At 37.2% G+C, this 13,359-nt stretch overlaps 1 protein-coding gene across 14 annotated transcripts in view; it reads left to right on the top strand.

Moving 5' to 3' along the window:
* The first annotated feature begins 4,258 nt into the window (after positions 1–4,258).
* The window catches only part of Hipk (Homeodomain interacting protein kinase), a 67,537-nt gene continuing 58,436 nt past the window's right edge, over positions 4,259–13,359 (top strand). For 10 of the 14 annotated variants that reach the window (XM_071696739.1, XM_071696740.1, XM_071696750.1 and 7 more), the window contains exons 1-2: positions 4,259–4,576; positions 11,577–11,780. In XM_071696739.1, coding sequence (XP_071552840.1) covers positions 11,580–11,780 — 201 coding nt within the window. In that variant the 5' untranslated portion in view covers positions 4,259–4,576; positions 11,577–11,579. The remainder of the gene's footprint in view (positions 4,577–11,576; positions 11,781–13,359) is intronic. The other 4 variants (XM_071696749.1, XM_071696751.1, XM_071696738.1 and 1 more) reach the window with 2 other exon arrangements.

Consider the following 13,359-nt stretch of genomic DNA (forward strand, 5'->3'; position numbering starts at 1 on the left):
ACATTGGTTATGATACAACATTGGCTATTTTACAACATTGGTTATTATACAACATTGGTTATGATACAACATTGGTTATCATACAACATTGATTATGATACAACATTGGTTATGATACAACATTGGTTATGATACAACATTGGTTATCATACAACATTGATTATGATACAACATTGGTTATGATACAACATTGGTTATTATACAACATTGGTTATTATACAACATTGGTTATGATACAACATTGGTTATGATACATTTGTTATCATACAACATTGGTTATGATACAACATTGATTATGATACAACATTGATTATTATACAACATTGGTTATTATACAACATTGGTTATGATACAACATTGGTTATTATACAACATTGGTTATTATACAACATTGGTTATGATACAACATTGGTTATTATACAACATTGGTTATGATACAACATTGATTATTATACAACATTGGTTATTATACAACATTGGTTATGATACAACATTGGTTATGATACAACATAGGTTATGATACAACATTGGTTATGATACAACATTGGTTATGATACAACATTGGTTATGATACAACATTGGTTATTATACAACATTGGTTATGATACAACATTGGTTATTATACAACATTGGTTATTATACAACATTGGTTATGATACAACATTGGTTATTATACAACATTGGTTATGATACAACATTGGTTATTATACAACATTGGTTATTATACAACATTGGTTATGATACAACATTGGTTATGATACAACATTGGTTATTATACAACATTGGTTATGATACAACATTGGTTATGATACAACATTGGTTATTTTACAACACTGGTTATGATGCAACATTGGTTATTTTACAACATTGGTTATGATACAACATTGGTTATGATACAACATTGGTTATGATACAACATTGGTTATGATACAACATTGGTTGTTATACAACACTGGTTATGATACAATATTGGTTATCATACAATATTGGTTATGATACAACATTGGTTATGATACAACATTGGTTATGATACAACATTGGTTATTATACAACATTGGTTATTAAACAACATTGGTTATGATACAACATTGGTTATTATACAACATTGGTTATGATACAACATTGGTTATGATACAACATTTGTTGTTATACAACATTGGTTATTGTACAACATTGGTTATGATACAACATTGGTTATGATACAACATTGGTTATTATACAACATTGGTTATGATACAACATTGGTTATGATACAACATTGGTTATGATACAACATTGGTTGTTATACAACACTGGTTATGATACAATATTGGTTATCATACAATATTGGTTATTATACAACATTGGTTATGATACAACATTGGTTATGATACAACATTGGTTATGATACAATATTGGTTATCATACAACATTGGTTATGATACAACATTGGTTATGATACAACATTGGTCATGATACAACATTGGTTATTATACAACATTGGTTATCATACAACATTGGTTATGATACAACATTGGTTATGATACAACATTGGTTATCATACAACATTGGTCATGATACAACATTGGTTATGATACAACATTGGCTATCATACAACATTGGTTATGATACAACATTGGTTATGATACAACATTGGTTATCATACAACATTGGTTATGATACAGCATTGGTTATGATACAACATTGGTTATCATACAACATTGGTTATGATACAACATTGGTTATGATACAACATTGGTTATCATACAACATTCGTTATCATACAACATTCGTTATTATACAACATTGGTTAGTATACAATACACACACACACACACACACACATTCTTCATATAAGTCATGTTCATTTTAACTTGACTTCCAAATGCGTCATGATGAAAACGGTAAATAATCATACATTTAAAAGAATAACCAAAACTTATGGATAAACAATTGATCTAAATATAATGATACAATAAAGATATGTTGGCAACCGTCGGAGACAGAGTAAACTGGATCTTATGCTGCGTTATTTTGAGCGTGCTGGTGCGCATGCGCGGCCATAACCTACTTTACCCCTCTATATTGAACACCAACACATTCCTGAACATATATATATATATATATATATATATATATATATATATATATATATATATATTCTACACTTGATCGCCGTTTCCCACGTTAGCAGGGTAGAGCCGGGAAACAGACGAATAATGACCCATCCACTCATACACACGCATATGTACATACACATATACGTATCAACATATATACATACACATACGTATAGATATATACACATGTACATGTTCATACTTTCTTGCATTCATCCATTCCTGGCGCTACCCCGCCCCATCAGAAATAGCATCGCCACCCCCCGCTTCAGCGAGGTAGCGCCAGGAAAATAGACAACAAAGGCCACACTCAGTCTCTAGCTGTCACATAGTAATGCACCGAAACCACAGCTCCCTTTCCACATCCAGGCCCCACAAAACTTTCCATGGTTTACCCCAGACGCTTCACATGCCCTGGTTCAATCCACTGACAGCAAGTCGACCCCGGTATACCACATAGTGGTATACCACATCGTTCCAATTCACTCTATTCCTTGCACCAATTCATTCTATTCCTTGCATGCCTTTCACCCTCCTGCATGTTCAGGCCCCGATCACTCAGAGTCTTTTTCACTCCATCTTTCCACCTCCAATTTGGTCTCCCTCTTCTCCTCGTTCCCTCCACCTCCGACACATATATCCTCTTGGTCAATCTTTCCTCACTCATTCTCTCCATGTGGCCAAACCATTTCAAAACACCCTCTTCTGCTCTCTCAACCACGCTCTTTTTATTACCACACATCTCTCTTACCCGGCCAGCACTTCTGTCCCTGTTGCGTTCCACTGTGGCCAGGTGACCCACTGGTCCCCCACTGTGGCCAGGGTAACCATCTGGTCCCCCACTGTGGCCAGTGTAACCATCTGGTCCCCCACTGTGGCCAGTGTAACCATCTGGTCCCCCACTGTGGCCAGGCTGACCCACTGGTCCCCCACTGTGGCCAGGGTAACCATCTGGTCCCCCACTGTGGCCAGGTGACCCACTGCGTGGTGTGTTGGTTACCACCTGCCCAGACATAAGCAGTGGGTGGCCCAGTATATTTATCAAGGTAACACAGTTATATAGGAAAGTATAATTACTAATTATAATAACATTTTATATCATTGTTCCTTGATATATGTGACATCTTATATGAACAGAACTATGGGCTATAGTGGTCATACTACGCAATAACTCTGCTTAACTTTCTTCTTAAAGAACTGAGTGAGCTTCAGGTGTGTGTGTGTGTGTGTGTGTGTGTGTGTGTCACATACGTGATCATCATGGCTGAGTCTCATATCATAAAGTTTCGTACTAGACAATTTAGTCTCATCTTACAACAGGTTATATTACGTTTTCCATCATTGTACACCAGACGAGGGTAATGTCTGCTGTCATAGCTTACATGAGAGAATGATGTGACATATAGTGTTGTGATGTTGTAGTTGTAGAAGGATGAAGTAAGTTGTGATGGAACGGAAGAAAGAGAAACGTGACGACATGGTTGACTTGATGACGTCACAAACGTAGATACTGCACGTGCACTTCTCCATGTTGCCAAGGGCCAAGTTAACTCTTAATTTCTTCTTTATCTTCTTCCTGATTGAGTCAGTTTCTGGAATTTTGTGATTACTATGAGTAAATTGGTCATATAATGTGAGGTGATGGTGTGTCAGGTTAATGTGAGACGCCTAATGATATAATACCTTCTCTTGCGTCCATTCTTGGCAACGGTCGCACCGAGAAATACGCTACGTTTTTTATGTGTTGTTTGTCTGGGTTGACGACGTGGCTGTACGGGTCATTATGTGATGAACGGAGGCACACCCGCCTCATCTACAACCACAAACAATATAAAGACGCATGAGAGCAAGGTAATGAGGTTGTCATATTAACCTTCAGGTAAAAGTAAGTCATTTTGGTATCTCACGTAAACTCCGTCGCTGATTGGCTAATTCCGCCGCCATTGACAGCGAACTCTCTGGTGTAGAGCAAGTCCATTTATCTTTCATTTCTTTATCCATTACAGTTGGCTACTGATAAAAACTCATAAGACAAGTATCCCTTAATAACGAGTGTTAGGTTGTGTACGAGGGTAATTAGTGTTAGTAATTATGGAGGAAGATGAAGAATATTGGTGTAGTGTGGAGGAGGGTCAGACATTGTTGGAACCTGAGCCACCAGTCTGATGTGTAAGGTGAAATCTGTCTGAGCGGGTTGTGTTGCGGGAAGAATTATACCTTTTCCCGTTCATGCCCTGGCTTGTGCCATGAACAGGGGTCAGTATTGGGACCAAAACCCCCTCAAGTGTTGTGCGAGGGATGTGTGAGTGTCGTGAGCAACGTGGTAACATGAAAACTAGTTAAGGGTTGGAAATGGGGAAGGCGAACTGACGAAGGCTAAACGAAAATGGCTGACGCGTGAGTTGCTAGGAGGTGGACTACAAGTTGCGCTGCGGAATGCTCCAAGACGCAGCCAGGAGGTGGAGTGAGAACAGCAGGTGAGTGAGGTAGGGTCCAGGAGTGGTGGAGGTGGCAGACAGGAGGCTGAGCCATGATGACATGGCTGCTGGATACCTGAGTTGAGGCATGGCGGGCAGATGGCCACCCTCTGACCTTCCTCCATCTCTCTCGTTTCTCTCTCCTCACCACAACCTATTCCTCAACACACAACTGTTGTGACAACTGTCACATCCTGCTAGGTTGTTGTCATGTTGTGAATGTGGGTTGCTGTATATGTATACTTGTGTGTGTGTGTGTGTGTGTGCTTGTGTAATTCCTGTGTTGTATCTACGGGGAAGAAGTGTACACTCATGGTGCCACATGGCATTATCTTCCCCCCGCCTCCTACACACACACACACAGGTCATTGTAGATCTGTATGTAGTTCATAATGATGACTGGATCCTGTATGTATATGTACGTACATATGTATGTGTAGTTACTGTATGTAGGTGTGTCTTGCATGACCAGCTATGTACAGTAATAACTTATACTGTACACTAGTTATGTATGTGTATACCTACACTTATGTATAGACTTGCATGTGCTTGTGTTATACATGTTAACACACTACATATGGAGAGTTGTGCTGGTGTTTATGTTTTTGTTAGGGTTTTGTTGTTGTTTGTGTGGGTGTGTGAAATGTGTCTTTTTTTTTTATGTAAGTTTGTGTCTTTGAAAACTCAGGATGTTGTAGTTATTATGAATAACTCACTGCTTGTGTTGTGTGTACACTAGTTGTTGTTACGTACATTATGATAGTTGTGTATGTGGATTTTGATGATGATTGTGTCTGTGTGAAGTTTTCTAGTTTAAAGTATATATGAAATAACTTTTCATTATCATAGGAAACCTATTTCGCACTAGTTGTGCGCGTGTGCATTTACCTGTTTGTCGTCACCTGTGATGAGATGTTCCCCAAGAAAGATATACTCTGTGGCTCTAGCCTCACGTTATGGGGAAGGAATGTATGTGTGAGAATTTGTGAAATATGGATGTGCGACTCCTGTGCTCATGGGGCACCATCTTATGTTTCTGTACCGTCTCATCGCAAGTTTTTGATTTTGTTTACTGTCATTATTCTCATTTCTGTAATTCTCCTTATCCCATTCGTCTACATCTCAAGTATGAACTTTACATCTTATACAGTATGTTATATATTGATTGCGTTCTTGTACACTTTCATCATCAATCTGCTCCAGAAGCATGAGACGTGATTGTTTCCGTGCCTTTTCACCTTTTCTGCAGTGGGCAAATTGATAGGTTTAGACTTTTCACTGTGTAAATGTTAGTGCTACTTGTGCCCATAACGTACCTTACACTGGTGTTGTTGAGTGTGACATTTACCATTTAGTTGGTAACTGGTTTTATTTGAGAAATATACTGTGTGTGGTTTTGGTGATTTTGTGTGTGAAGTACTTCATCTGTTCGTATGTACAGAAATGTGCCGTTGTGTTTGTGTCATATATATTTGCTGGTTGCGTATGTGAGAAAAAAAGAATTGCAGTGTATGATATAAGTTTATGTTTGTGTGTGAAGTATACTAATACTTTTTGTGTATTTGTGAGAAATATAATGTATGCTACTTTTGTGTTTGTCTGTGAAACAACTAATCAGTATGAAAGAAAAGAAAGTTTTGTGTTTGTGTTAAATATAGTTTGCTATATTTGTGTGTGTGTGAGAGAGAAGCATGCTATTGGTATACTAGTTTTGTATTTGTGTGTAAGATATAACTTTTGCTGGTTTTGTTCGTGTGAGGTATAGCCATTGGTACTTATTGCTGGTTGTGTCCGTACATACGAGAAATTAACAGTAAGCTAGTATTTGTTTGAACCATGTACCAAATACATCTTTAGATAACTATGCTGCAACTATATAATTTTTGTGTATGTGTACTAATTAATTGTGTTGGTTTGATGTGTATGCGCTGTATGCAAAAGTTTTATATGCAAGCTTGATATTTGTGAGTTAGCAATATACCTTTTACTTGGTTTATGTTTGTAAGAATATACTGTATGCTTTTTTTTTTTTTTTTTTGATATACTGTACATTAGTTGGGTCTGAAATATACCAATTACTGGTTTTGTGTGTGTGAAATAAATTAAATACTAGTATTGTGTTTGCTTGTTTGAAACATACATCTTGCTTGTGGTGTGTTTGTGTGCTAGAGAAATACTAGTAGGGTACACTCTAATTTCATGTATACTTTTTGCCATTCTTACGTACGTGTCTGTGTATGAGAAGGTACGGAGTGATAGTTTTGTGTTTGTCTATGTGAAGGATATTGTGTGCTGTTTTTATGACCAAGTGAAAGCTTTAGTATGAATAGGTATATTTATTGAAGAAACAGCCATACCAAAGTCATGTAAGAAAATTGCTGCTTTGTTTTAGATGAAGTACAGTACTAATATTGGTAAACTTTTCCTTTCACAACCCAAGTTTTTGCTAAATTTAAGTTTTCTCAGGTTATGAAAGAATGTCAACTGCTTTTCATTCTTTTTTAATCCAATGCTGCCTTTTTGTCTCACAATGTTACATAAAGTGAGTGCAGAGAAGGTTATGAACAGAGATATATGGGGTTTGATAAATGTAAAAGTGCATGCAGACAAAATAATTTAAGATGTCCTTTTCTTCAATTAGGCCTTTGGCACCTTAAAAATACAGGTGCAGGTGGTTAAGAGCACAGATGCTCCTTGACTTATGATGGGGTTACATTCCGACAAACACATTGGAAGTTGAAAATATTTCAAGTCAAAATTACATTTAATACTGTACATCTAACCCACTGAACATCATAGCTTAGCCTGTTCTACTTGAAACATTCTCAGAACACTTACGTTAGCCTACACTTCGACAAAATCATCTGGCACAAAGTCAGTTTAGAATAAAGTGTTTAATATCTCGCCATCGTAAAGTTGAAGCATTGTAAGTTGGAAGTCATCTATAGTCATGAATTAATGGTTCCCCAAGTTCCCTCATTCTTTAGTCTTTATTTTTCATTTTAGAAGTAACAGCCAGAATGTTAGTATTAATAGGAAATTTATCCAAAGGATTGACACTCCTGGTTATCCCCATTGGTGCAGGTCCTGTCATAATGCTGGAAATGTTCAGATATTTGACAGATGTACAGTATTACTTCTTGTTTTATTTTTATGTTTACTTTGTTGCATTTAAACATAACGTAGCCTTCATTTGGTCATAATGTGGTTAAAGTGGGTTTTAGTAATTCATTGTGCTGTGTGTATAATTATGGTGTTTGTGGTGTACTTTTACATGTGGTGGTTAGGTATGTTTGTGAGCATGTTTTAATGTCTGTTTATGTGATGGATGTTTGCTATACGTAGTTTGATGTTTGTTTTGTTTGGGATCTTTAATTATGAGTGATGGATACCAGGATGATTGTATATGTGACTTATGTAATCATATGGTAATGCTGTTTGTGGATATATGTAAGAAGTTATGTAATGCTCTTGTGCCAATATTTATAGCTTTGTATGGCATGGGAAGGTAGTTCAACACACTTAGGGCCTCTAGTATTAATAACTTTATCACATGATGAAAGACGGAGTGATAGAGAGGCCTGATAAAACACCTGATCATCAGTAACTATGTTTATTGAGGGCAAAAGTACACAAATTCAGCTATTGATTCAGTACAGGCACTTGTATATAATGCTGATGGAAGGAGTAAAGATGGATACTGCAAAGATGTTTAATGAAATAAGCAAGGAAGATATTTGGTTTAGTACTCATAGTACAACAGTAGGAAATGTGATAATGCTTGATGAACAAGGTTATCAAGTGTGCCATAAGGAACAGGATCAGCTTAAATGGAGTTTCTAATAATGATGTATAAACAGGTACAGTAAGGTGTTTTGTAGATGATATCAGACTAGAATGATAGTTATTAATAAAATAATGATTCCATAAAGGAACAACAGTAAGATCTTTTGATTGTGAAGAAAGTGTTGTAGGCTGGGGTACTACCAAATATGAAGAGTCAGTGTGGAAATCACATTGTTCAAACTATGATGATAAGGAGGCAAAATGTGATGAAAGTGTTCACTGGGTCTCATCCATGCTATTATGACTGATGTCAGGCATATTATTAAGTGTCTGTTCATCTCTGGCATTTCAGTCAAACTTTGCTCATTCTTGTGTTTGTACTTTCTGCCGTCTTCAGCTTCTTCCAGTTCTTTCCCTCTCTTAAGCAAGTTTTTGATGCCTTCAATCCCTCTCATTCTGGGATGCCTTCCTTCTGGGGTTCAGTTCAAATACTTTTTGGCATATCTAGTGCCTTCTCATTTTTGTACTTGGCCTTACTGTCGACTTTTCAGTTCATTTAAAAACGTGATATTCAAATCCTCCGTTTCTTGTGTTATCCATTCTTGTAACTTCCCTGATTATCTTTGGTGTTCTCATTTTGGCAACTTGATTGAGATTGATGAATTTTTTTTTAAGGTCTTTGATAAGCAAAAGTGAATGTTGTTATGTATGGTTATCATAAAGACATGCTGAAATGAGAAAATTCAAAATCACTTCCCAGACAGGGTTGTGGAAGTAGGATATCAAAATTATCAACAAGGGTTGACATAACTTAACTGTAATAAGCGTGGAAGAAAGAAGATAAACATCAAAGATGATTTATGCTTGAGAACACGTTGAAGATAGTAAAGAAAATGTTGTAGGACCAAAGACTTCAAACTGAGTTTCATTGTAATTAGATCAGCAAGAATCGTATATAGTACATTGAAAATTCACCAAGTAAGAGGATCTAAGATCCTAGGCAAGAGGTGGTGGTTGCAAAGTCATATAGGCTAGGCATAGGAGCAACATGACAGTTTGGTAGCAGATTGAACTGGGTTCATGTAAAAGAATAAGAACTCCAGTGGTTGGGCTAGTGTGGCAAATGGCAAAGTTAGTGCGTCATGTGGGGTGGGTAACACAGTCAGGTACCAAAGGCAGTTGGAGGAGACAGTTTTTACCTGTGTGATGTGTCCCACTTTTAATTGTACATCCAGGTAATGGACCAGTTACAAAGTTTTTGGCCACAATATTTATAATGCCTTTTGTCTGTAAAAACAGAAATTTTATGGAAAGAGAATGCTCTAGACCCTGGTGCTAATGAACAACAGAGAGTACTTGTGTAACATCACTGTTAGTAAAACTATTGCGATGACAACATGCCTTTAGTTCATAGGGTCTTGAATAATGAGGTGAGGTAATTCCCCAAAGTGCTGACCACTGTTTGGTATTGGACAGTAGATTAGACTTCCAAAACTGCAGGGAAGAATAATGAAGATGAATAGGTTGTTATGCCAAGATCTCATTTCCAAGTTTCATGAAGAGTGTCTAATGACATATTTTTAAAGTTTTCTCAGAGTATGGTTGTTTGTTGTACAATATTCTAAAGTGACTGTGAACGTATGAGTGAAGTGTCCATGGAGCACACTGAAAAGACTCAAGTCTTCATTTATTGGTCTGAACAGCTTTTACATTTTATTAGAATTCATTTGTATGCATTGATTTTTTCTCGTATCTGGCAAATGATTACTCACATTTGTCTTTAAGACGGTTTCACATTTAGTGCATTTTGTTCTGGATTTTTGTTCTGTTTTTTGAACTTTTTCTTTTGATTAACCATAGTCTTCTGGTAGATAAGCATACAAATTTTCATGTGAATGGTCCCGTTGATATTACTGAATAAAAGATTTTAGCACGAGGATTTTATACTAGCTCTTGCTAATTTTCTGTAGAGCCATTATCCTTTTTGAAAGTAAATTATTTTCCGTAGGAGCCTTGTAATACTTCAGTTAGTTGATTTCTGATTGGAAGTTTGGGTATGAGCTTTTGTTGAATAGACATTGGAAAGCTTATTCAGACTTCTTCATGAAATGAACTTGAATTTGCTTTGCATGTCATCTCCCATTCGTATGTTTACCTGCACATGTCCTGACACTGCACTTTGCTAAGCATCTATTGAGATTTTTTCTCCATCCACCAATATACTCCCTCACTTGCTTTTACCAGGTGTTGCGGTTAACATTGCTGACTGTGATTCCATGCATTGACCTACCTGGGTTTGAATCTTGGGCGCAGCATTCCACTGATAGTTCACCTAACCATTCAATTTCTCCTAGGGGAGGGTCAGTGAATTGAGTTTGTGACCCAGGCAAAGGTTTGTGTGTGTGTATGTGTGTGTGGATTTAACATAAATGAAATGGCCTTGATTAGGGCATTCACTTGTCCTTGCTTTATTGGCTGACATGAAAAGAAAATGTTTCATGAAATGGAGAAAGGAGGATGGGATGTTTGGAAGATTAGAGAAGGGGAAACTTATTTAAGTTTATTGGAATGTTTTACAGTATGTTTGTAGTGAATGTTTTTATATTTGTAAGAAATTTCCCATGTAAAATAATACGTGGAAGTTTAAGAGGTTGTGTGGTAGCGGCAGTGTGACTTGGGTGATTGGTAACAGTTGACACAGTGCAGTTAATTATTTTTGAGTACAATAAATATGTTTAGAGATGGTAGATAGACATTGTGTATTAGATTGTGAACAATTTAAGACTGGGGAGTGCTTAGATCTCTAGAATGATGGAAGACGTTAAAACACCAAATCATCTCCAGGGAGGATCCATTAGCATTTTTGGCATGTAAGTGTTGCTTGGCAGTGATGTGTGTGTGAGTGTGTATCGAGGAAAGCAGTAGTCCTACCCACTCTATTGTTTTTATAGCTAATGTGAATGTTCTAACCATACTGTTACGATACTTGTTTTGTCATGTAATGTCTATATCCTCCTTGTTTTATGTATGAATCCACTGCAGTAATGTTGATCTTTTACTCTATATTATCACCACTGCAATACAACTTTTAACTTCTTGGTGTGTCCAGATCCTTCCACTATTGAATATGCAGGGATATGGCATACACTTTCAGCCTGGTGTGTGGTGTTGTGGCCTAACCAGTAACGTGTGTGTGTTTGTTGGTGTGTTGCAGGGAATGCATGACATGTTCATCTCTCCGGCGGGAGGTGAGCCCAGTGCAGTCTTGCATGCCCCTGCCACTTCTGGACAGTGCCTGCAGAGGAAGCGAAAGTTGGACCAGACCGGCATTGGTTACACCGGCACTGTGTCCGGTTACACAGTGACTGCCACAGCTGTTCCCTCCCAGACTCTTGCTACTAAACACCTCTCTCACCAGGTGAGGCAGACCTGTGATATGTGGCCATTTGGTCCCATAGTAAAAAAATAATGGGTATAAGAAGGATGTATGCTTGTCAGTGTGTGATAGTCCATGTCCCTGGTAATCGATGATGGCAGGGCATCATTCGTTAATGGATTGTGGTGAAGTCAGTGAAAAGTGACGAGTGAAGTGTGTACAGATATAGGAGAAAATAATGAGGGAGAAGAGGAAGGAAATGAGAGGCTTAAGACAACTTGGGTAATAATAGCATTAGGTGTAAGGTAAGTAAAAGACTACTTTGGTGAAAAGGAACATCATTGACAACCTGAATTGATAGCTAGGTGAAAGAGGGTGAGTTAGATAACATGGTAGGGTAATATGAGGAATATCATCTTGAAGTGTCAGGTGGGTGGAAGACCTTATGTAACATGAGAAACAACAACTTAAGAAGTCAACCTGACAAAAGATCATATAGTAAAACATGAGTAATAGTATGGGAAGTGTCATATGGGTAAAAGACTACATAGGGTAACAGGAGCACCTTAATTGTGATGGCTCAGGTGGGTAAAGCACGTGATGTGAAATAGGAAAGATAACAGAGCAATGCAGGATACAGCAGAGCAGCAGAAACACTGATACCTGTAGTATCAGGTATGAAACAACAGCAGTAATAACTGGTCATGAACAGAGTAACTTAAGAAGACTATTGAACTGCTCTCCTTGGATTGATATTTATAGAAGTGTCATGGTTTATATCCCGTTGTAGTTGTTCAGTACATAGTTTATTAATTACTTAGAGCATGTAGTGTGTGAGACTGGGTTTGATTACATTTTATCCATGCATAAATTTTCTGCATCTTCTACCTTTTTCAAGGATACTGTAAGCTGACCTCTGGCTTTTGAGCTGGTTTTCCCTTTTAAAAAGATTAAGGTGCCACTAAAGATTAGTGTGTGTGCCTGATCCACCCCATGAATATGGGAACAGAAAGGGACATTTTATATAGACTTTTGACTGATTCATACATTTTATGTAGACTCTTAACTGATTCATACATTTATCATTTTAACATTATGACAATTACTTCAATGTACCTCTACCTTTTTTTTTTTTGCAGCCTTTTCCCTATGCCATCAACTTTATCATTAATTATTTTTACTAACCTCTGACTTTCCACACATAATTTTGACATTTATCTTCTCACGTCCTATTTCTTAACTCTACCAGAACTCTTGATTTTTGCTGTACAGTCCTCCTGTATTATAACCTTAGGGTACACTCCTAGAAAAGTTTGTTTAGAGCAGAATTTTTCAAAGATGGGTTTTTACCAAATAGCAAATTTGGAGGGTTATTTTTTCCAGACCTCCTTCCCCAGTTTCAACTTTGTGCACATAGAAAGAGAAAATCGAAAGTATGGATTTGGGGAACGTAAAACTGCTCAGAAAGTAATGAATAAGAAACTCCCACAAATACACAAAACAACTTGAACATTAATGGCCCAAGACTATCAGCATTGCCTGCACCCATCAGCAACACTATGGGATGTATGGAGGAGAAATTTAAGGAGGCCTTGGATAAGTACAGTATTTACAAAATGTT

The sequence above is a fragment of the Panulirus ornatus genome, chromosome 61, assembly GCF_036320965.1.
Source record: "Panulirus ornatus isolate Po-2019 chromosome 61, ASM3632096v1, whole genome shotgun sequence".
In the NCBI taxonomy this organism is placed as follows: Eukaryota; Metazoa; Arthropoda; class Malacostraca; order Decapoda; family Palinuridae; genus Panulirus; species Panulirus ornatus.